This window comes from Prinia subflava, chromosome 15, assembly GCF_021018805.1.
Source record: "Prinia subflava isolate CZ2003 ecotype Zambia chromosome 15, Cam_Psub_1.2, whole genome shotgun sequence".
In the NCBI taxonomy this organism is placed as follows: Eukaryota; Metazoa; Chordata; class Aves; order Passeriformes; family Cisticolidae; genus Prinia; species Prinia subflava.
In genome coordinates this window covers 17,486,886-17,506,420 of record NC_086261.1, presented here as the reverse complement: position 1 = coordinate 17,506,420, position 19,535 = coordinate 17,486,886, and the positions used below count along the sequence as shown (strand labels likewise).

Sequence of the window (19,535 nt, the reverse complement as noted above, 5' to 3'; positions counted from 1 at the left end):
ATTTTTCCACTCCGTAGCTTTTTCCTCCAAGGCTTGAGCTAGTGCCAAAAAATCTGTGCTTTAAGGGAGGAACTATGGAAAGGTGGGATTGAAGGCAGTGTGTAGCTGGCTGGTATGCTTTGTGTTTGCTCCCATCTGTCTGTGCTCATACACACAATGTTATGCATATGCATAGAAGTAAACTTATTTTTAGCAAGCTGTGGTATGTGCCTGAGGCATTTTGATGTTCTTCCCAGTTGAGTTACTGGTTCAGTTGGCCACGTGGGTGTGTGTTGACAATACATGGAGAGCTCAGCCCTCAGAAGTCCATCCCTTTCTGCAGTTGCTGAGATAACTTTGTACATTGTTTTCTTGAGGCAGAGAGACTGAATTGACTTTCTTTAATTGTTTAAGGGTGATCTACAAATGCTCTTGCGAGATGGTCTTTAACAAGAAGAAGCTGCTCCAAGAGCACTTCCAGCAGAACACCAGCAAGTTGTTAGTGGGAGTGTTTAAGTGCCCACAGTGTCAGCTGGTGTATATGCAGAAGCAACAGCTAATGCAGCATGTTAAGGTAGGTAACTCTCTCCCTTACTGGTACAAGATCTTATTTTTTGAGTTCACTGAGAATTTACATCAACCATGTGAGGCAGGTGGTTGAAGAAGTGGAAGATTCTTGAGGAATATCTTAGTGGAAAATACAGACTACAGTGATTTACAGGATTTGGAAATGTCAGTGGAGTGGTTTGTGTTAGTTTGTGTTACTGCAGGCAGTTCCTCTCATCCAGGTGCATTTTAGCTGTGTGACAAAAAGTTGTTTTTACAAGTTAATCTCTTTGATTTTTAACTCTTCTATTTTCATAGAACCACAGAATCCCAGACTGGTTTGGGTTGGAAGGGACCTTAAAGCCCATCTCATCCTACCCCCTGCAGGGGCACCTTCCACTCTCCCGGCTTGCTCCGGGTGCTGTCAGTGTTCAGTGTGGTCTTGAACACTTCCAGGAATGGGAAGTCCCCAGCCTCTTAAACTCAAAGAAAGTAATTAAATTCATGTGGCAGCTTTTTCTTTGGTTGGCAGACAGGAACAATTATTCTCTACCCACAGTGTTATTCTCTACCCACTGAATTTATATAGTGGAAGCTGACTCTGCTGTTTTGGGTGCTCACCTGGAGAGCTTTGGCCCCTTTGCAGCTGCCTCAGAGAGGTTACATGGCATTTAACAGCCTGATTCCCTGCTGCTCTGAACCACACCAGGCTGCAAGAGGGGACTGAGAGAGGCAGAAGTGATTGCCCTGGAGGTACCAGCCTTACAGGTCTGATTATCTCATAAATGTGAAAGGGCTACATTTTTCTGTTATCTTACTCAAGATATTTTTGTGTTGAGTGTCTAACAGCACTCCACAAAAATCCTCTCAGAAGATTTCTCAGTGACATTATGAAGAAAGAGCTTGCAGTCTTCTTTCCCTTTGATAAGGAAAAAAAAAAGGACTTTTTTTTTAATCAGTGACTTTATTTTGTTTATACTAACACTGAGAAAGGTATAAGATTTGTTAGCTCATTCCTGAAAGCACAACCCATTCAAAACTCCTTCTTTGCTTTCACCCCCATGCCTTTAACTTGCAAATCTGGAAGTGCTTTGCATGCAGTAATGAATTACAATTTGCAGCCCTCCTGTGAAGTCAATGATTGCTAATTTTGGTGCATTATAGCTAGGAAAATAGAGTTGAGATTAAGGCTAGGACCTTCAAAGAGGTGTTCATCCCCAGTGCTAAAAAACTGGAGCTGAGATACCTTGTGGTTCATTGTCAGATCCCAGTCCCAGGGACCTGCCTGCAGCAGTTTGTGCGTCAGCACCCTGAGATCTTAACCACAAAACTTTGTCTTTTAACCTCTGGGGTAATTGAAGGCTTTTTGGCTGTGGCAGGGTGGTAATTGCACTCCCCCATCTCCTCTGAGATCACCTTCCTGCGGTAGAATTTTCAGGAGGTGCTGTTTAGTGTGCAAAATAAAGGCTCTGTGTGCCTCCTCATCTTCCTCAGGTTTAGAATGCCACAGAGCAGAAGTGAGCTCTGCTTCCTGGAGTTGATTTCTGCAGAGAAATCACTTCATTTTCCCATGCTCCTCATTTGTTTTACCTCAGTGGTGTAGCAATGGAGTAATGGGCACTGAAACACTCCAGAGATTTCCAGATGGGGGAAAGGTGATGTGCCTGTGTTCCTGAGGAGCTGGCAGTGCCGTGGCTTCTGTGCTCATCAGCTGGGCCAGGTACACACAGACCTCTCAGCTGAGACCTCTGGAGGTTTGTTTGGTGTCTAACCCACAGAAAGATTTCCAAATGCCTGGGGCTTTCATGTGTTGAAACTTTACCCATTATTAATTACTGTGCACAGTTAAACCTCTAAATTAGCCTTTTGTGTGCATGAACTGTTGTTGTTCCTGGGGGAATTTCTGGTGGTTTCTTTGGTATGTTGCTGTTTTACTTGCTTTTGCTTTCCCACAGCTCTTCATTTTTAGATTATTTTCCTTGTGTTTGATTTTCTTTGTTAAAATAACTTTTTGGGGGACTTTTGGATTTTGGCCTCTTGAATTACCAAAGAGCCTAGAGCCATATTCCTTATAAGGCTGGTTCCTGGCTTTATGCTTGATCTTATATGTCAGGAGCAAAGTTTTGAACCATGAAAAATGTAAATATCAATAGATGGAGTAGAATTGAAGGAAATAGACTTGGAGAAATTTAAACATTTTCTCTTCCCATCCCTTGAGCAAAGTTGAAGCAGCTTTGGAGCCCCTAGGATACCAGCAAACATTTCATTCAGAGCCTACCAAAGCTCTGTGTTTTTAGAGCTTAGGCTCTTGGAATAATGACAATTGAAATTTCTCTTCCATTACATCTTCCCTGTTTAACCAGAGTTCCCAGGGCTCATCCAAAATGCTAAACAGGCAGCACCAAGGAACGGCTGTTGTCATGCAGGAAACAGAAATAGAAGCTTCATGTTTCTTGGGAAGATCTCTTGTTGGGGAGAGCACTGCAGCAGCTTCTAGGAGAAATGGGAAAACATACAGGAGCAAGACAACAATGTGTTGTTTGGCCAGTGGGGATTTAAATTATGTATAAATAGTGGATGGTATTTCTTTATAAATGAATGTGTGCAGTATGAGTTACATGTAAATGTTGTGTGTGTTTCCATTATTACTGTTACACAGGGTGTTCATGGAGTCCCCCGTAATCCTGAAGAGCTCTCAAACTTCCGGCAGAAGTCTGAGAAGGCTTCAAGGAACCAGGTTCATACCTCAGCAAAGGAGCTTGCGGTAGCCAATGGGACTTCCTCCTCTTCTCTGACGAGGAAAGACATGAGAGTGGAAGGACACAACCCCGAATCCAAGTCCAGACTGAGGAGAACTGGTTGGACTTGCAAGGAGTGTTCACAGTGGATCCCTGATCGGGAAACCTATGTGTCCCACATGAAGAGAAATCATGGAAGGGTAAGAACTTGGATGAAATACTTGAGCTAGCAAACTGGGGAAGAACACCAGTCTTCTGCATTCCAGGCCCCTTTGCAGAGGCACCTTGTCCTTACAAGAACTGCAAATCTCAATTTTTTGTGTGCTTCATCCAGCTCAAGCCTTGCATTGCCTTGACCTACTTTTGTCAAGCTAATCCTTGTCGCTGGCAGAACGTGGGCCAAGATGCTGTGTGCAGCCAGATTTCTCAGTGCTGTGGCATCAGGGCTTCTTGTTTGATATCCTGAGTCACCCAGCCATGAATGGGAATCTGGATCATGGTGTTCGAGTCCTTCTAGCTTGATCTGGGGAGGGCTGGCTTGTCCCACTTGGTGATGTCCTCACCTCAAGAGAAGATGAGGGCAGGCTGAGTGCTGGATTTTCCCATTTGAATGTCACAGAAGTCGGAAATTGGCCAACTATTTCAGTTTAATACATATATATATTCGTTAAACAAGTCTAAGAAGGTGTTAACTGGAAATGTGCATGCAGGTTATATAAAGGGTTGTAGGAAAATCTTGGAGGAGGCTGGTTACAGGACAGACTTTCTTAGGGGGATGTGGATATCACACATGGATAACAGAAGGGTCTGTGTGATGCTTTTTAGCATCTTGCCCTTCTCTTGTGCTGAATTACCAGGAGCAAGAAGGGTAAGTGGGCTTGTACTTAACTGGGGTCCTGCTGCCTTCTGGGGCCAAAGGGACCTTCCACTGAGTGAATTCTGCACGGGGCCCAGTAGTGAAATGAACCCACAGGAGAAGCACATATGTAATTCCTAATAAAAACATCAATAAAATCAAGCATGTCCTCAAAGTAGCCCTGGTTTTATAAGATCAGTGCTGCTATTACTGAATCTAAGCGGGATCTCAAAATGTAGAATTACATATTATATAAGGGATTTTTTTTTTTGCATCTGAGAGGTAATGTCCAGGTGAAGAACATGGGAATTCCAATCCCATCAGTGCCTTCATGTGCCTGCAGTTCAAAGCAGTTTCTCTTTTCCTGCCAGCCCATGAAGAGGTACCCCTGTCGCCAGTGCGAGCGCTCGTTCAACGCCTCCAACAGCCTGCGCAGACACATCCGCAATAACCACGACACAGCAAAGAAGGTCTACACCTGCTGGTACGTACTGGCTTTCAGCAGTTTGAATCTCTAATCCTTCACGTTTGGAAGGATTTTGTAATTTGTAATAACTCATGTCTGCTGCTCCTTAACTTCAGTCACTGAAGGAAAGCGAGGAGAAGAACGTGTTAAACACAAGAGACTTAGTGGATAAAGTCAGACCTTGCTTTTGACTGTGCAGTGAATTGTCTTTTGCAAATGTAAGGGGAGGTGTGATTTGATATCTGTAGGTGGTAGATGAGATTTACATTTTGCATCATTGTGAAACAGCCAATAAAATATTGGGCCAGTCTTTCACTGCTTTGTGGTTGGTGTGGTCATGAATCACTCCTGCACTTTCTCCTTGGGTGCAAAAAGTAAAGTCCTAATCATGAAACCAGATCCTGCCACTGCTTTAGAAGGGCAGAACTGGCTGCACAAGCTGCAGGGCAACGGGGAGTTAATCTTGCTGGAATTGCTTGGGAATTGCTCAAAGTTGGAAAATGGATCTGGAGACTTCAGACAAATTATGGAAATCAGTGGTGAATGAAAATCATTGCTGGTCAGCATACTTTAACTGTGGATACAATCTCAGTTCAGGACAAAGCCCACTGCTTATGAATCTATCTCTGTAACTGCTGCAAGAATGTTGTATGCTGAGTGACCGTGCAAAATTCCTTCCTGTCTCATTCCAAGACATCTTTTTGAAACAGGATTAAAGCACATTTGTCTTGGAAAGAAGTTTGCAGTGATGTAGGTCGGGGGATTTTTCTAATTTATCTAAAATTCTGGTTTAGTGCAAGCATTTCTGACATGTCTTGTCACTTCACTGCACTCAAGTTGCTGAAACCTCATCTGAAGAGTACAAGTACATTCCTCAAGTACTGTATTTCTTTGGACTATCTAGTGGGCCACAACAGCTTTTAGTAAATGGATACAGCATAGGCATTTCCACTGGAAATACATTCCTGAGACATCTTTTCATCCAGGACTTCTAAACTTTCCATTTCTTGTAACTGCTCTGACTTGGAACATCTGGAGGAGATGAAATGTTGGCTCCTATTGTGTTTGTTCAGCTTTAGGTTTGTGGGTGGTGGTCTTGGGTGTTACACTCACCTGATCTGTGTCAGTCTCTTCTCTCTGGATGAGTTGTTTTTAAAGTGGAATGTTTGAGGTTTAAAATGAGCACAAGATATTCCTGGGAAGAAGGATTTGTGTGGAAATTTCTGATAGCCTAGGACATGCCAGCCTGCTGTGCATTACCTTGTTACTTTTCAGAACAACACACAGCTGCAGATCCACTGGTTCACCCAAGGGGCAGTGATCATGCCAACAGAGAAAACACAGCTAGCAATCCAAGGGAATTGTGATTGCATTTAATTCTCCAGCTTGTAGTTGCTCCTTCACAAAATCTGTTGATGAAGTCTTAATTGGACAGTGGTTGTGCTCTCTTCAATCATTGCAGTGGCAGAGTCACTGAAGTCACAGCACTCTGCAGATGGAACCTCTTCCTTGAAATATTGTCCCAGTGGTGCTCTTTGTTTGGATATGGGGTCTCTTGTCCTGTCTTCCATTTGATCCCTCTTAGCTTGTAGAGTGCTGCTCTAAAAGTCCTACCCTCCAGTCTCTGAATTCCTCCTTGACTCTTTTCAGCTCTCTGTGAGGCATCACATGTCCACTGCTCCTCCTTTCTTCTGGTTCTGGTGTCTCTCTTCCTTCTTCCTGTCTGGCATTTTGTATCACTCTGACCTGTCCCTCTCTTCAGGGCTTTTGATGCCTTAACTTCATGTCACTCCCTTCTCCTGGATTTCCCTGTGAAACATGAATAAAATCCATCATAGCTCTGATTACTGACAATTTTTGTGACTCCAGCATGCTTGCTGGTAGGTGACTATCCTCTGGCTTCTAACATTCCCAGCTGTGATTTCTCTTTTCTCCCCTGCCCTACTTAGGTCTTTGGCTTTGGATAAATTTGCAGGGAGAAACCAGTAAAGGAGGACTTACTTGAACACCCTCCTGCCATGCTTCTCACTGGAGTAATTCGGGTTAGGCAAGCATCTTTCCCTGCTCTCATGAAAAGAATTCTAAATTAGGGCAAATTGAAAAATATTGTGCTATATTGTGCATTTTCTTTCATAATTCACTTGGTTATTGTTATGTTACTCTTCTTTTCCAAGTCATAAGTACAAAGTGTCTGAAACACGATTTTCAACATGTTTATTTTTGATAAATAGCACTTAATAACCTCTCAGCTTTCCTCCACGAAGAAGAAAGATTCTATCATAAAATATTGATTTATCCTCTGAGCAATTCCTGTTAAAACCCAGAAGTACTCAATAAGCATGTCTGCATTTTCACATCATTGCAGACTGTTATTTAATTTCCCTCTAGTTACTGGAAGATCAGTAGGAATCTTCTGTCCTTTTAGAAGATGTCTGTGTTACCCAGAGACGCTTTAGCTTCTCTCTGCCCTTAATCCCACGTCTCTGTCTCAGATGCAATTAGGGCACTTCAGAGGACTCTGGTGTCACTTGTCCTTGCTCAGGTCCATGTGTAGCTGATTGACCTTTGCCATGTTGTGCTGGAAAGCACCAGAACAGCACAGATACTCAATTTTGGCTTTCTCAATTGCTAACAGAGCCCTCTGTGCACTTGAGGGGGGCTGGTTTATATGTCTGCAAGGCCTGGCACTTATTCCCAGAGATCTCAGTCATGCAGGAGCGACAGCACATCCCCTTCACAGCTCCTTTTTGAGATGTCAGCCAGCTCTGTGGCAGCTCTGGAGTCCTGCCAGGTTCAAACACCAAGAGTTACACATAAGTGACAAGTTCAGGAGCGTTTGTGCCTAGATTGTTGGTACAAAAGTTGGAATTTCAGCAGTTTGGTAAGAATTTTAACTGTGGTACGGTCTGGTGGATGTAATGCTGGTTCTCCCTGGTACTTGGGAGTGCTGGGTGCAGGACTGGGTTGTGCCACAGGCCTCCTTGGTGTCACATGAGTCACCATCTCTCTCTGTGTAGTTCTCTTATCTCAGAGTCTGTTTTTGTTGTTCTCTCATACATTTTCCATCCTGATAATTTATCCTCTTTGACACTTGTCACAGGGTGCCTGACCCCCACTAGTCCGTATATTTATTTAGCACTGTAAAGAAGAGATGCTCTGCTGTCATTCATGAGAACTGTGACAAACTGCAAACTGTTCTAGATTTCTGTCAGGGTAATGTTTTATTATTAAAACCATGCTTTGCTGTGTATTTTGGTAATCTAATGGTACATTACTCACCAGAATCTATCTCCAATGACACCTCTTGGTTTGGCACAATACAAAGAGCATATCCTCTAATAAATTTTCTTCCTTTTTTTGTTTCCAAGGTACTGCACAGATGAAAATCAGACATTTCCGCATCCATTCATGCTGGAGAACCACATCAGCCTCATGCACGGCATCAAAAACCCAGACCTATCCCAGATGGCCAAAGCAAAAGCTCCAGAGAGAGACAGAGCAGAAGTAACTGATACCTCTTTTCATGGAAAATTAAATGTACAATTAAATGTGCTTGGCGAGTAGCTGTTCATTCGGGGTGTTACGTCGAGCTGTGGCCTTGTGCCAGTCAAACCCTCCCATCACAGGGCAGACTTCCTTCCCTCACTCACTTCCATCCAGCCTGGTTCCCTCTGGTGGGGTCAGGGTCAGCAGTGCCAGCACAGCTGAGCTGCACCAGCACCAGACAACATGCATTTGCATCCTGTATTTCTCAAGGTTTTCTTGCTCTGTTTTACTGGCATTTATTCAGTCTATTTTGTAATTAAATTTGTTATTACCCCTGGTTTCCCCTGGCACCCCATTCATGAGCATGGCACACTTTTTCTTCTTTCTCCCTTATTTTTTCTGCTGGTTATAAAAGATTTATTTTCTGTTTTAAGATACTTGCTAGATCCATTGCCTATGAGAACTGCATTTGTCTTAAGTAGGAATGTGTCATTTTGTATAGCAAATGTAACTGTTCTACTGATTTTGTTTTGGATTGGTTTGGAGTGGAGGGTTGGCTGTTTGGGCTTCTTTGCTCCATTTATTTTAAAAATCCACATTTTGGATATCACTGCAGGGACATATTTAAGCAAATTATTCTCATGGGAGAAGAAGCTGCAGGATTCTGAGACAGAGGGGATGAGTTACTGAAAGATGCCACCAAGACAAAATCTGAGGGGAGGGGAGAATGTTCAAGCTGAGAAGCGTTGTCTGGGCTAATGACCACCCCTGTGTCCCTCAGCTGTCCCTCTTCTGTGGGCTCCTCCTTCCCACACCAAAGTCTAAGTTGTTCCCACACCAAACCAAAATTTTACCAAGAGGTCATGGCTGCCCCATCCCTGGAAGTGTCCAAGTCCAGGCTGGGATAGTGGAAGGTGTCCCTGCCCATGGCAGGGGGTGGAACTGGGTGAGCTTTAAAGCCCCTTCCAATCCAAACCATTCCACAATTCCTTGATTTTAAACTATTTCCCCATCATGTTTCTGCCCAGCCAGCCTCTCCCAGCGTTCCCATCTCACATCACAGGACAGCAGTTGAAATCCTGTGCACCGGGTGAGGTGTTTGGGTATGGGTAAGGGAGGGAATGCCCCAGGAATCCTTCAGACATGGGCGTGGATTTTAGCACTTACTCTTCAACGGGTTCAAATGCTAAAGTAACTTTTTAATCTCATTTTTTAAAGGCAAAATCTCCAAAGAGGATGGCACGGGATGAGCTGGGTCAGGCAGAGAGCACGGCGGGTTCGGATGCGCCGCCAGCCAAAAAACTGAAAGCGCCTTGGAAATGCGCAAAGTGCGGCTTCGAGACGGACGCCCAGGCTGAGTTCCAGGAACACATACCTCGGCACAAGACCGACAGCTCCACCTTCCAGTGCTTGTTCTGCGGCCTCTGCTACACCTCCCACATCTCTCTGAACAGACACCTCTTCATTGTCCATAAAGTCAAAGATGAGGAGGAGGAGGAGGAGGAGGAAGAGGAGGAGGAGGAAGATGAAAGGCAGAAGTTACAAACACAGATGGGTAAGAACGGACACGAGGACTACAATGGCGAGTTGAACACTACAGTGGAAGAGGAGAACAAATACAAAGAGTGCAAAAGTGACTCAGCTCTTTGTGAGCACAGTCAGACGTGTGGCGCAGAAGGCCCCAACAGCACCTCACAGAACAATCATTCGAAGTCTCTTAAGACTTAAACGCAAAAAAAAAAGCCCTTTTGGTTGATTGGGGTTTTTTTGTTGGGGGATTTCTACTCAGAATACAGGGTGGGGATGGGGCAAATCTTTGAAATAGTCTCTTGATTTCTTGGGATGGATGTTGCTTTCCGTTAACTCCTATTTGTAAGGGAAATTTAAAACAGAAAAAAACAAAACCAACCCTGCCATTGCATCTGAAGCACTAACTCTCTGCCAGCCCAGAGAGGTGAAAAGGGAAAGCAGGGCCAGAATCCTCAGTGGGGCTTGGCCAACTCCTGAGGATCCAGGAGCACTTTGCAGCTGCAGTTTCCTTCAGACGAGCTCTCCTCCTTCGAGTGTGCACCGCCACCAACCTCAGCCTCTGCCCAGAGCCTCAGCCTTGCCTTCCCAATCTCCCTTTCTTTCTCCTTCTATTTATGGCTTCTTTTTTCTCTCCCCATCCTGCCTTTGTGTTACTCATTTTAACTCATAACGCTGGCTCAGCCAAACGCGCTTGTCAGGACCGTGCTGGCCGATCCGGGATCTGCGTTACACGGGACGGGGTCGAGCTGCAAGCTGTGCTGATTATTCCTTAGTTGCCCAAATAACAACATCCTTTTGCAAAACACAGTTTAATGAGATGTCTTGGACCTGAATCATCCTTGAAAGAGGATTTTGTAGCCTCAGTCCTCCCTGGTGAGTACAGTGTTTAGGAGGACCTGGTCCCCTTGGGGACGCGTTGGCCATTGGTCTGGAGCTGCACTGCTGGAAGCTGTCCTGGGGTGGGTGTTGGCAGGCCCGGTGCTCAGGGGAGCTCAGACTGGCACCATTGCCAGAAGGGGAGAACATCCCCCATCCCATCAGTGAGGTCAACTGGAGTGAAACTGTCCTGGAGTCCCCCAGTGCCAGGGCTCCCTGTCAGCTCGTTTGGAGGGGAGAGGAGCAGAGCACAGGCCACAGAGGTGTTGGAAGCACTGGAGCCACCATCCTGCAGCTCTGTCAGTAGCTCCAAAACTCCTCTCCTGCTGTGGCTCAGCATTACCCATCCTTTAGGAGATGTTTCTTTCCATGTAGTCACATTGACTCTCTCTTTCTTCCCTCATTCCTTGTCACACCCATGCTTTGTGTAATACAATTACCTTCTATACCATTATTTTTTTTTCATTCTATTGAGCCAGAACTCCGCTTGTTATTGTTTACTCTGACGATGTTTAAATAATTTAAGAACTATTTATCTCCTTGCTTGGGCTCATCACCATCTGCTCTCGCGATGCTTGGGTACGGCGTGTTGGAGCTGTCTGGATGTTGGATGGTGTGTTGGCTGGATGAGTAAAGGTTGGATGTGGGGTGTGGGTGGGATGGGGGGTTGGTTGGGTTGGGTGTCTTGTGGGGAGTAGGTTAGATAAGATGTTGGCTGAATGGGGTGTGAAGGGTAAGGGGTCAGGTGGATGGGTGTCGGGTGTTGGCTGGATAGGGGTTTGGTCCAATGGGAGTTGGTTGGAGAGGGGTTTGGTTCAATGGGTGTAGGTTGGGGAGGGGTTTGGTTCGATGAGAGTTGGTTGGAGAGGGGTTTGGTTCGATGGGAGTTGGTTGGATGGGGGTTTGGTTCAATCAATGGGTGTTGGCTGGATAGGGGTTTGGTCCAATGGGAGTTGGTTGGAGAGGGGTTTGGTTCAATGGGTGTAGGTTGGGGAGGGGTTTGGTTCGATGAGAGTTGGTTGGAGAGGGGTTTGGTTGGATGGGGGTTTGGTTCAATCAATGGGTGTTGGCTGGATAGGGGTTTGGTCCAATGGGAGTTGGTTGGAGAGGGGTTTGGTTCGATGGGAGTTGGTTGGAGAGGGGTTTGGTTTGATGGGAGTTGGTTGGAGAGGGGTTTGGTTCGATGGGAGTTGGTTGGAGAGGGGTTTGGTTCAGTGGGTGTAGGTTGGGGAGGGGTTTGGTTCAGTGGGTGTTGGTGGAGAGGTGTTTGGTCCAGTGGGAGTTGGTTGGATGGGAGTTTGGTTCAGTGGGTGTTGGCTGGATAGGGGTTTGGTCCAATGGGAGTTGGTTGGAGAGGGGTTTGGTTCGATAGGAGTTGGTTGGAGAGGGGTTTGGTTCGATGGGAGTTGGTTGGAGAGGGGTTTGGTTCAGTGGGTGTTGGTTGGATGGGGGTTTGGTTCAGTGGGTGTTGGTTGGATGGGGGTTTGGTTCAGTGGGTGTTGGTTGGATGGGGGTTTGGTTCAGTGGGTGTTGGTTGGATGGGGGTTTGGTTCAATGGGTGTTGGTGGAGAGGGGTTTGGTTCAGTGGGAGTTGGCTGAATGGGTGTTCACTGGACGGGACTGATTGGAAGAGGGACGGATGGAATCGGGCATTGCTGGGATAGCTGCTGACTGAGTGCGGCATCGCTTGGATGTGGCGTTTCAGCAGGATGGGTGCTGTGTGCGCTGGGAGGGGGTGCTGTGCTGGATGGGGGCCGCACGCTGGGCGGGGTGTTGGGCTGGGTGCGGGGGCCGGTGCACCCGGTGTGGGGCGCTCTCCCGGCCCCGCTCCCCCGGCCCCGCTCTCTCGGGCTCTCTCCCGGCCCCGCTCCCCCGGCCCCGCTCTCTCGGGCTCTCTCCCGGGCTCTCCCCCGGCCCCGCTGCCCCGGCCCCGCTCTCTCCCGGGCTCTCCCCCGGGCTCTCCCCCGACCCCGCTCCCGCCCCGGCGGTGCCCCGGAGCCGTCGCTGCGCGCGCGGGGCGGAAGCGGCGGTGACGTGTCCGCGCCGGCGGAAGCGGAAGCGGGGCCGTGCGGGCGGCGGTGGCGGCGGCGGCGGCGATGCTGTCGCTGGACTTTCTGGACGATGTGCGGCGCATGAACAAGCGGCAGGTGCCGGAGGGGCCGGGGGGGCCGGGGGGGAAAGCCGAGCGGGCGGCCGGGGCCGGTCCGCCTTGGCGTGCGCTGGCGGCAGGGCCTGACCGACCCCGTTCCTCCCCAGCTGTACTACCAGGTGCTGAACTTCGGCATGATCGTGTCCTCCGCCCTCATGATCTGGAAGGGGCTCATGGTGGTGACGGGCAGCGAGAGTCCCATCGTGGTGGTGCTGAGGTCAGTCCCGGGATGCGGGGGTTTGAACTCCCGGGGGTTTAACCGGGCTGGGGACCCGGCAGCCCCCGAGGGGATCCCCGTGGGGATGGGTCAGGCGGAGGCTCTGCCACAGCCCCGGCGGGCGAGAAGGTCTTGAGGAATCCAGGGTCAGGGGTAGCGAGGGGAGAGGGAGTGGGTACAAGGAGCATCTCACCTCGCTCTGGTAGAGGGCTGGTGAAAAAGAGGGAGAGGGACTTTATACCCGGGCAGGTAGCGAGGGGACAATGGGGTGTCCTTTTTCCTACTGCCAAGGGCAGGGTTGGATGGGTCAGTGTGAAGAAATCCTTCCTGTGAGGGCAACCAGGCACAGGCTGCCCAGAGAAGCTGTGAATCCCCATTCCTGCGAGTGTTCCAAGCCAGGCTGAACAGGGCTTGGAGCAACCTGGTCTGGGGGAAGGTGTCCCAGCCCATGGCAGGAGGTGGAACGGGATGATCTTTGAGATCCCTTCCAACCCATCTGCGATGATTTAATGATGATTTAATTACAGAGGTGGTGCTGAGCTGAAGAGCTGTCACTCTGTCACTGTATGTGTTCAGTGTCACATGTTGTCCTTACAGTAGTGCCCTGCAGTGGGTCCCACCAGTGTCACTCCCACCTTCCTGCTGCCTGGGACAAATTCCCTGGGATGCCACTGGATGCTGGCATGGATACTGCACCTGCTCCATGGCCACATTGGCCTTTTCTTCGTGTTTCATGAAGAAAATGACATGACACATCATGAACATGTCAATGTTCATGATGCAAAAATGCTGTAATGCCATGACCAAGTGCCACTTTCCAGAACTCCCTCCTGATGTGAAGTACAGGGCAGATGTTTCCCCCTGCTCCTCCCAGTGAGTAAGACAGGGTCACATCCCCTCCTCTGATCAGATCTGCTGTTCTGAGCTGCACCTGCTGTGCTCTGTGAAGATAAAGCACAAATGCACGTGGTACTTGATGTTCATTGTTCTGTTTTGCATTATTTATGTGGAATTAGGAAGGATAAGTAGTTTGGAACAATTGCCATTTACAAGACAGAAGAAAAATAACTGTGAGTCGTGGTGCCCAAAATGAGATAATTAAGCAAAGCAATGAATCATAGTAACAAATTTTTGGCAAGTCCCTTTGTCTGTCTCAGATGGGAATGCAAGAGCCTGATGTTTTCAGTGCTTTGTTTCTGTGGATAATCTATCTATCTCTAAAAAATAAATTAAATTTAAAAAGCTTCCCATTGTTACAGAACTGCCAGCATTGCCCTGCCAGTGGTGAGCTCAGAAATCAAAAGGCAGTGTTCATTATCAGGTTTTTGCTTATTAAAAAAAGCTTTTCCTTTTGGATACGCTTGTAACACCAGGTACTGGCAGTGCTCTTTTCCCAACAGATCCAAACTGCTGGCAGTACGATGACTGAAAGCCTGGTTGCAGTAGAGGTTACACAGTTGCCCAGTCTCCAAGGTGGTTTTCTCAGAAGCTCTTCATCAAGGTTTCAGCCTGGTCTGGAACACGTCCAGGAATGGGAGATCCACAGCTTCTCTTTCTCATGAGGTTCTTGTGAGATTTTCCTTAAAGGACCATGAACTCCGAAACCTGGTCCTGAGTGTTTAAATATTGTTCAGTTGTCCCTCTCCTCTTTTTCAGTGGGAGCATGGAGCCTGCCTTCCACAGAGGAGACCTCCTGTTCCTCACGAACCGAATTGAAGATCCAATCAGAGTGGGAGAAATCGTCGTCTTTAGGATAGAGGGAAGGGAAATTCCTATAGTCCATCGTGTCCTGAAAATCCATGAGAAGTAAGTTAAGAACCAGAGGATTCTGTTGGTGATGTTTCCCTAACTGGTGTTCTTCAATTGCTTGGGTAGACAAGTGGGTGGGATGTCAGTCACAGATATCCAGGTGCTGTAGGAAGTGACACAGAAGTTTCAGACAGACAAAATCTGTCCTTCTTGGTTAACTTGTAAAAGTCATCCAGCAGAAGGCACAAGCTGAAGGTCTGTGCCAGTGCCCTGGACACTCCAAACTGTAGAATCATGGAATTGTTAGGGTTGGAAGGGGCCTTAAGCCAGTCTCATTCCACCCCCTGCCATGGGCAGGGACACCTCCCATTGCTCCAAGCCCTAATGTCCAGCCTGGCCTTGGACACTGCCAGGGATCCAGGGCCAGCCCCAGCTGCTCTGGGCACCCTGTGCCAGGGCCTCATCACCCTCACAGGGAAGAATTTAATCCTTACATGCCATCCTAACCCTGGCAGTGGGAAGCCATTCCCCCTTGTCCTGTTACTTTAGGGCCCTTGTTTGAAGTCTGTCTCCATCTCTTTTGGAGCCCCTTTGGGCACTGGAAGGCTGACACCTCTTACTGCCACCTGTGCCACCCTCTGTCCCAAGCTGCTGTGCTGTCTGCTGTAGCATGGCCGTGTTTGTGTGTGAAGTGGGTCCTGTTTGTGGGGCACAGCTGTGGCAGAAGGGGATTTTGTGTGTAGCTTGTTTTATTTCAGAGCTTGTCTCTGTGGTCCTGTCTTTGCTCTCATGCAGACTCAGGGCCTTTTGTCTCCCTAGAAAGTTGTGTTGTTACCCTGAGGGTCTTTGTGTACTCACAGCACTGGGCAGGCTGTGGGTCTGGAGGAATGGAACAGGCATTGCTTCCATGGGTTTAGTTTTCCAGCCAAGGCTTCCACTGCAGTCATGAGCTTTCCTATTTTGCTGCATGGAGCTGTGGCCTCTCCAGGCCGGTCTGTGGGGATACGAGCCAACCATGTGAGCTGTTGGAGTGAAAACTGAATTTTGAACTGAATCCCTGATTCCTCAAGGCAGGTCTGAGAGGCAGCAGCTGGTTGGGCTCCCAGCATCTGTTTCTGCTGAGCAGATGTTTTCTGCTGTGAGCTGCAGCTGTACCAGGTGACATCTGAGGATTCTTCTAGTCGAGATGATGGGATGGAGAGGGTCCCTTTCCCAAAGCTGCTGGAATATCCAGACCAGTAGTCTGATCCATCTCAAGGGTGACCAGCCTTGTGCATGTAAATACACAGCTGGAATCCTGGCTCTGAGGTACACAATGCCTCTCCCAGTAGGCAAAGCACATTCTTTCTTTGCTGTTCAGGTTTATTCTGGACCCAGAACCCTGAGCAGTGTCAGTTTTCAAAGTGCTATTCTTTGATACCACTGATTAAAAAATAAGGTCAGTGTATGGGCTGAATTTGACACCTAATGTTGCTCAAGCATTTTTGGTGATGTTGTGGGAACTCTTTCAAGTGAAATGCAGTTTTCCTCCTCCCCTGTGCTGTGCAGCATTTTCTCTCCAGATGTTGCCCACCCTTCTTTTTTTGCCTGGCTCTATCTCTAGATATTAGGGTATCCAGGACTATTTTTTGTTTAAATGTAACAGGGCCATAGTGCCAATCCTGGGATGGTGAAACCATTCTGCAGTATTTCAGGTTTCATTTAGCTGAAACAACCAAACACAAACCTAATGTTTTTATTGGGAGAGATAAACTGAAGAACCCATACTGCAATCTCAACCTGGGAGCTGAAGGCAGGATTTGGATGTTAGTTGCTTCTTTCAACACTTAAAGAATAATTTTCTAGTGCCAGTTTGGAAGTGAAAAGTCTCTGCAGAAGCTGACAAGAGTGTTAAAGTGCAGGAAAACAGAAACGGTGTTCTCTGTGGTTTTGGGGTAACTCAGGCCCTGTCTAACATCAATATTGTGTCAGTGAGAAAATGTCTGTTACTTGCTGGCCTTTTCTTCTTGTTTTCAGTCCAAAATTGAATTCGTTCTTTATTACTAACACAGAGTCTGCAGTCCAAATTTACTTAGTGGTTTTGGAGCAGGACAGCCAGACCAGACTTCACTCACCTCAGACAGCAGAGAAGTGCACCACGGGCTTCTCACACCGCGTCGTGACAGAGCCTTGACTCTGCTCAATAAGGTGCTGCACTCCTACACCATCACTCTTCAGAGATAAACTACATTATCTGTACCTTTGGGGATCTTAATCTTTCCCCAGTCAGTGTCTCTAAGCTCCTGGAGTGTTTGTTGTTCCCACACAACAAGCCAGATGTGCTTTGGAGAAAGAGCTGGAGGTTTTTTCCCTTTTATTTTTCTGAGCTTCTCCTGTCAAGGAACTGGTTGGTGTTCAGGGATGATGAGAACAGCCTGAGCTCCAAAGAACTGCCTGCTTTCCTGTTCTGTATTCCATCTGTCATTTCTGTGAGAGCTGAGATTCAAGCACTGAGGATGCTCCTGCTCAGCACCTGCCTGCAGATGCCACAGGAAGGTGACAGTGGCAAATCCCTGAGCAGTGCCACGGGCTGCTGTCCAGCATCTGAATGGGAATGGCTAGGAAAGAATCTGTAAAGCTTTCTCCTGGTCAAAGCAAAGATTCATCTGCTCCATGATCCCCTTTCTGGCAAGCTCATTAGTTCATCTCGGGATTAATTAAAGACCAGAGAGAGTATGTAGTGATAATTTCCCTGCTTTCTGCAGGCTACAGTTTTGAGCACAAAGTCCTAATTCTGTATGAATAGCCCAATTTCCTCTTTTACATGGAATATCAGGTCAGTTTTTGAGCCAATATAATTTTTTGCCAACCTGAATACTTTTGCAGAGAGACATGGTTTAGTTTGTGCTGTGGCTATTTCTGCACAGCACCTTCTCTGCCTGCTTTTAACCCATTACCTCTGAGCTCCTTTTGGTACCCCCTGGCTCTTGCATTGGAAGAGACAGTGAAAAGCTATTTGATTGTTGCTGTCATTTGTGGTGGACCATGTCATATCTCCCATCAGTTCTGTCTTTTCCAGGCTGAAGAGTCCTGGTCTGTAGTTTCTTGTGTGGAAGTGGTTCCAGGCCTTGTTAACCATTTCTCAACCTTTGCCAGTTCTCTCCCTTGCAGAAAAGGATCTGGGGGGCTCAGCACTGCCCAGAGCATTCCAGATGTAGGCACATCCTGAGTTCATGCAGTGGCATCATGGTATTGTTTGGGTTTTTTTCTGTCCCCCTTTCCTGACCAGTTCTAAGTTTCATCTTGCTTCTGCTGTGTAGAGCTGTGTGCTTCAACCCCAACCTCTCCTTTTGTGTGGTAGTAGGGAGAACAGAATCCAACATTTGTGTGAAGCAAGAGAAGCATTAACACAAGATGGGTCAAAAGCCAAGAGGCAATAGCTGCACCTGCACTAGAAATGGCTTGTTGTGCTGATTCTGTTCTGAAACTCTGCTGGAAAGCTTGGCTGGGGCCAGAATTCATTCTTCCCATGGCAGTTTTTCCAAGCCATCTGCTTTCTGCTGCGTTTGACAGAGTTTCCCTCTTCTATCCTCCCTGAACTGTAGGACATGGTTGCTTCTAGTGCCCTTGTGTTGGTCTCTCCATGCTTGTTGTAGAACAGCTTTTAACAATTTCTGTGCTGCCTTACGTGGCTGTCTTGTCTTTACCAGGCAAAACGGAGACATCAAATTTCTGACAAAGGGGGACAACAATGCCGTGGATGACAGAGGGCTCTACAAACAGGGCCAGCACTGGCTGGAGAAGAAGGACGTAGTAGGACGAGCCAGAGGGTAAGGGAAGTTAAAAATGAAGGGGCTGTTCACACTGCTGTCCCCAAAAGCCATCTGGTGAATCCCCCCCTTGTGCTGAGCTGCCCCTGCTGGGTTTTGTAACCTGCCTGAGGGTGTGGAGAGTTCAGTTCTGAGTTTGGCTTAAGCAATGGGAACGAGTTGTGAGCTGCATCCTGAGGTGTTGATGCTGGATGGACACAGATGCAAGGGTCACATTGGCTCAGACTTGATCAGAATTGTCATCAGCTTTGTCCTGGGAGGCTCAGGGTTTGCAGGCAGGTGAAATCTGACTCTGGCATAGGCTGAAACACACTCTGGGGCTGGTTGTCACTCAGCCCCACTACAACAGGGAGGCAGAAGTCACCAGCCCATTACCACAGCCCTCAGGATGCTTGAGTGACTCTCCCTCTGCACCCTGGAACAGTGTTTAAGGAAATCTTTATTCTTGTAGATTTGTGCCCTATATTGGAATAGTGACTATCTTAATGAACGATTATCCAAAATTTAAGGTAAGAGCTCTATTTCCTGCCTGCTTTCCCCAACCAAGCCCTAATTCCTGCATGAGAACGTGGGCAGAACCCTGTGCCCTGCACGTTTGCTGCTGTAGATATCAGTGTGCACTCCTGTATCTCCTCTGCTCTCTCTTCCAGTATGCAGTGCTCTTTTTACTGGGTTTATTTGTGCTGGTCCATCGAGAGTAGTCCCTTGCACTAAACTACGAGGTGAAGGTGCCATGGATTTTTCTAAATGAACGTTTAAAGTAGCTGATGGTCCAATGTACCAGGAAGAAGAAGAAAGCATGCATTTCAAAGCTTCTTGCCAGTTTGGGTTTGTTTTGGTTTTTACTGCGTAAGGGCGAATGTTTGTCACAGTATTTCCAATGGTTTGTCACATTTTAGCCTTTTTAGTGAATTTTTATATTAAAAATTTGAGCCAAAATGTTTAGTGCTTGTACTTTGAAGCTGAGCTTCCTCTCCAAGTGCCTCTGGGGCCGTGTCCTCAGTCTGTGCCTGGCCGGGCCAGGTGCCCCCTCCCTTGTGCTTACTGAACTGTCCAGTGGTGAGTTGTGGCCATGACGGGTTTTTTCCAATTCAGAACTGGAATAAAGATTTTGCCTCTTGCCACGTTTTTTGT

The 19,535-nt window shown here is 47.4% G+C and overlaps 2 protein-coding genes across 7 annotated transcripts in view; both read left to right on the top strand.

The window, feature by feature from the left end:
- Positions 1–11,036, top strand: part of ZNF592 (zinc finger protein 592) — a 35,736-nt gene extending 24,700 nt beyond the window's left edge. For 2 of the 3 annotated variants that reach the window (XM_063412335.1, XM_063412334.1), the window contains exons 5-9: positions 394–553; positions 3,185–3,463; positions 4,491–4,603; positions 7,954–8,122; positions 9,290–11,036. In XM_063412335.1, coding sequence (XP_063268405.1) covers positions 394–553; positions 3,185–3,463; positions 4,491–4,603; positions 7,954–8,122; positions 9,290–9,799 — 1,231 coding nt within the window. In that variant the 3' untranslated portion in view covers positions 9,800–11,036. The remainder of the gene's footprint in view (positions 1–393; positions 554–3,184; positions 3,464–4,490; positions 4,604–7,953; positions 8,123–9,289) is intronic. The other variant, XM_063412336.1, reaches the window with a different exon arrangement.
- A 1,435-nt stretch (positions 11,037–12,471) lies between these two features.
- On the top strand, positions 12,472–19,525 carry SEC11A (SEC11 homolog A, signal peptidase complex subunit). Of its 4 annotated transcripts, none has more exons than XM_063412390.1 (6): positions 12,472–12,624; positions 12,734–12,843; positions 14,500–14,649; positions 18,282–18,401; positions 18,853–18,910; positions 19,052–19,525. In XM_063412390.1, exons 1-6 carry the CDS (start codon positions 12,574–12,576, stop codon positions 19,100–19,102), a joined length of 540 nt encoding a protein of 179 aa, XP_063268460.1. In that variant the 5' UTR covers positions 12,472–12,573; the 3' UTR covers positions 19,103–19,525. The 4 variants fall into 4 exon arrangements, with proteins under 4 accessions (XP_063268460.1, XP_063268459.1, XP_063268458.1 ...); XM_063412389.1 differs by lacking the exons at positions 18,853–18,910; positions 19,052–19,525 and adding exons at positions 16,644–16,779; positions 17,743–17,820; XM_063412388.1 differs by lacking the exons at positions 18,853–18,910; positions 19,052–19,525 and adding exons at positions 16,644–16,779; positions 17,728–17,820.
- The last annotated feature ends 10 nt before the right edge of the window (positions 19,526–19,535 follow it).

Bases quoted from the DNA above. Each gene is read 5' to 3' on its own strand.
- SEC11A (XM_063412387.1), top strand. From the start codon at position 12,574: ATGCTGTCGCTGGACTTTCTGGACGATGTGCGGCGCATGAACAAGCGG. The intron at 12,844-14,499 runs GTCAGTCCCGGG...CCTCTTTTTCAG, and splicing joins CCCATCGTGGTGGTGCTGAG to TGGGAGCATGGAGCCTGCCT. The intron at 18,402-18,852 runs GTAAGGGAAGTT...TTATTCTTGTAG, and splicing joins GTAGTAGGACGAGCCAGAGG to ATTTGTGCCCTATATTGGAA.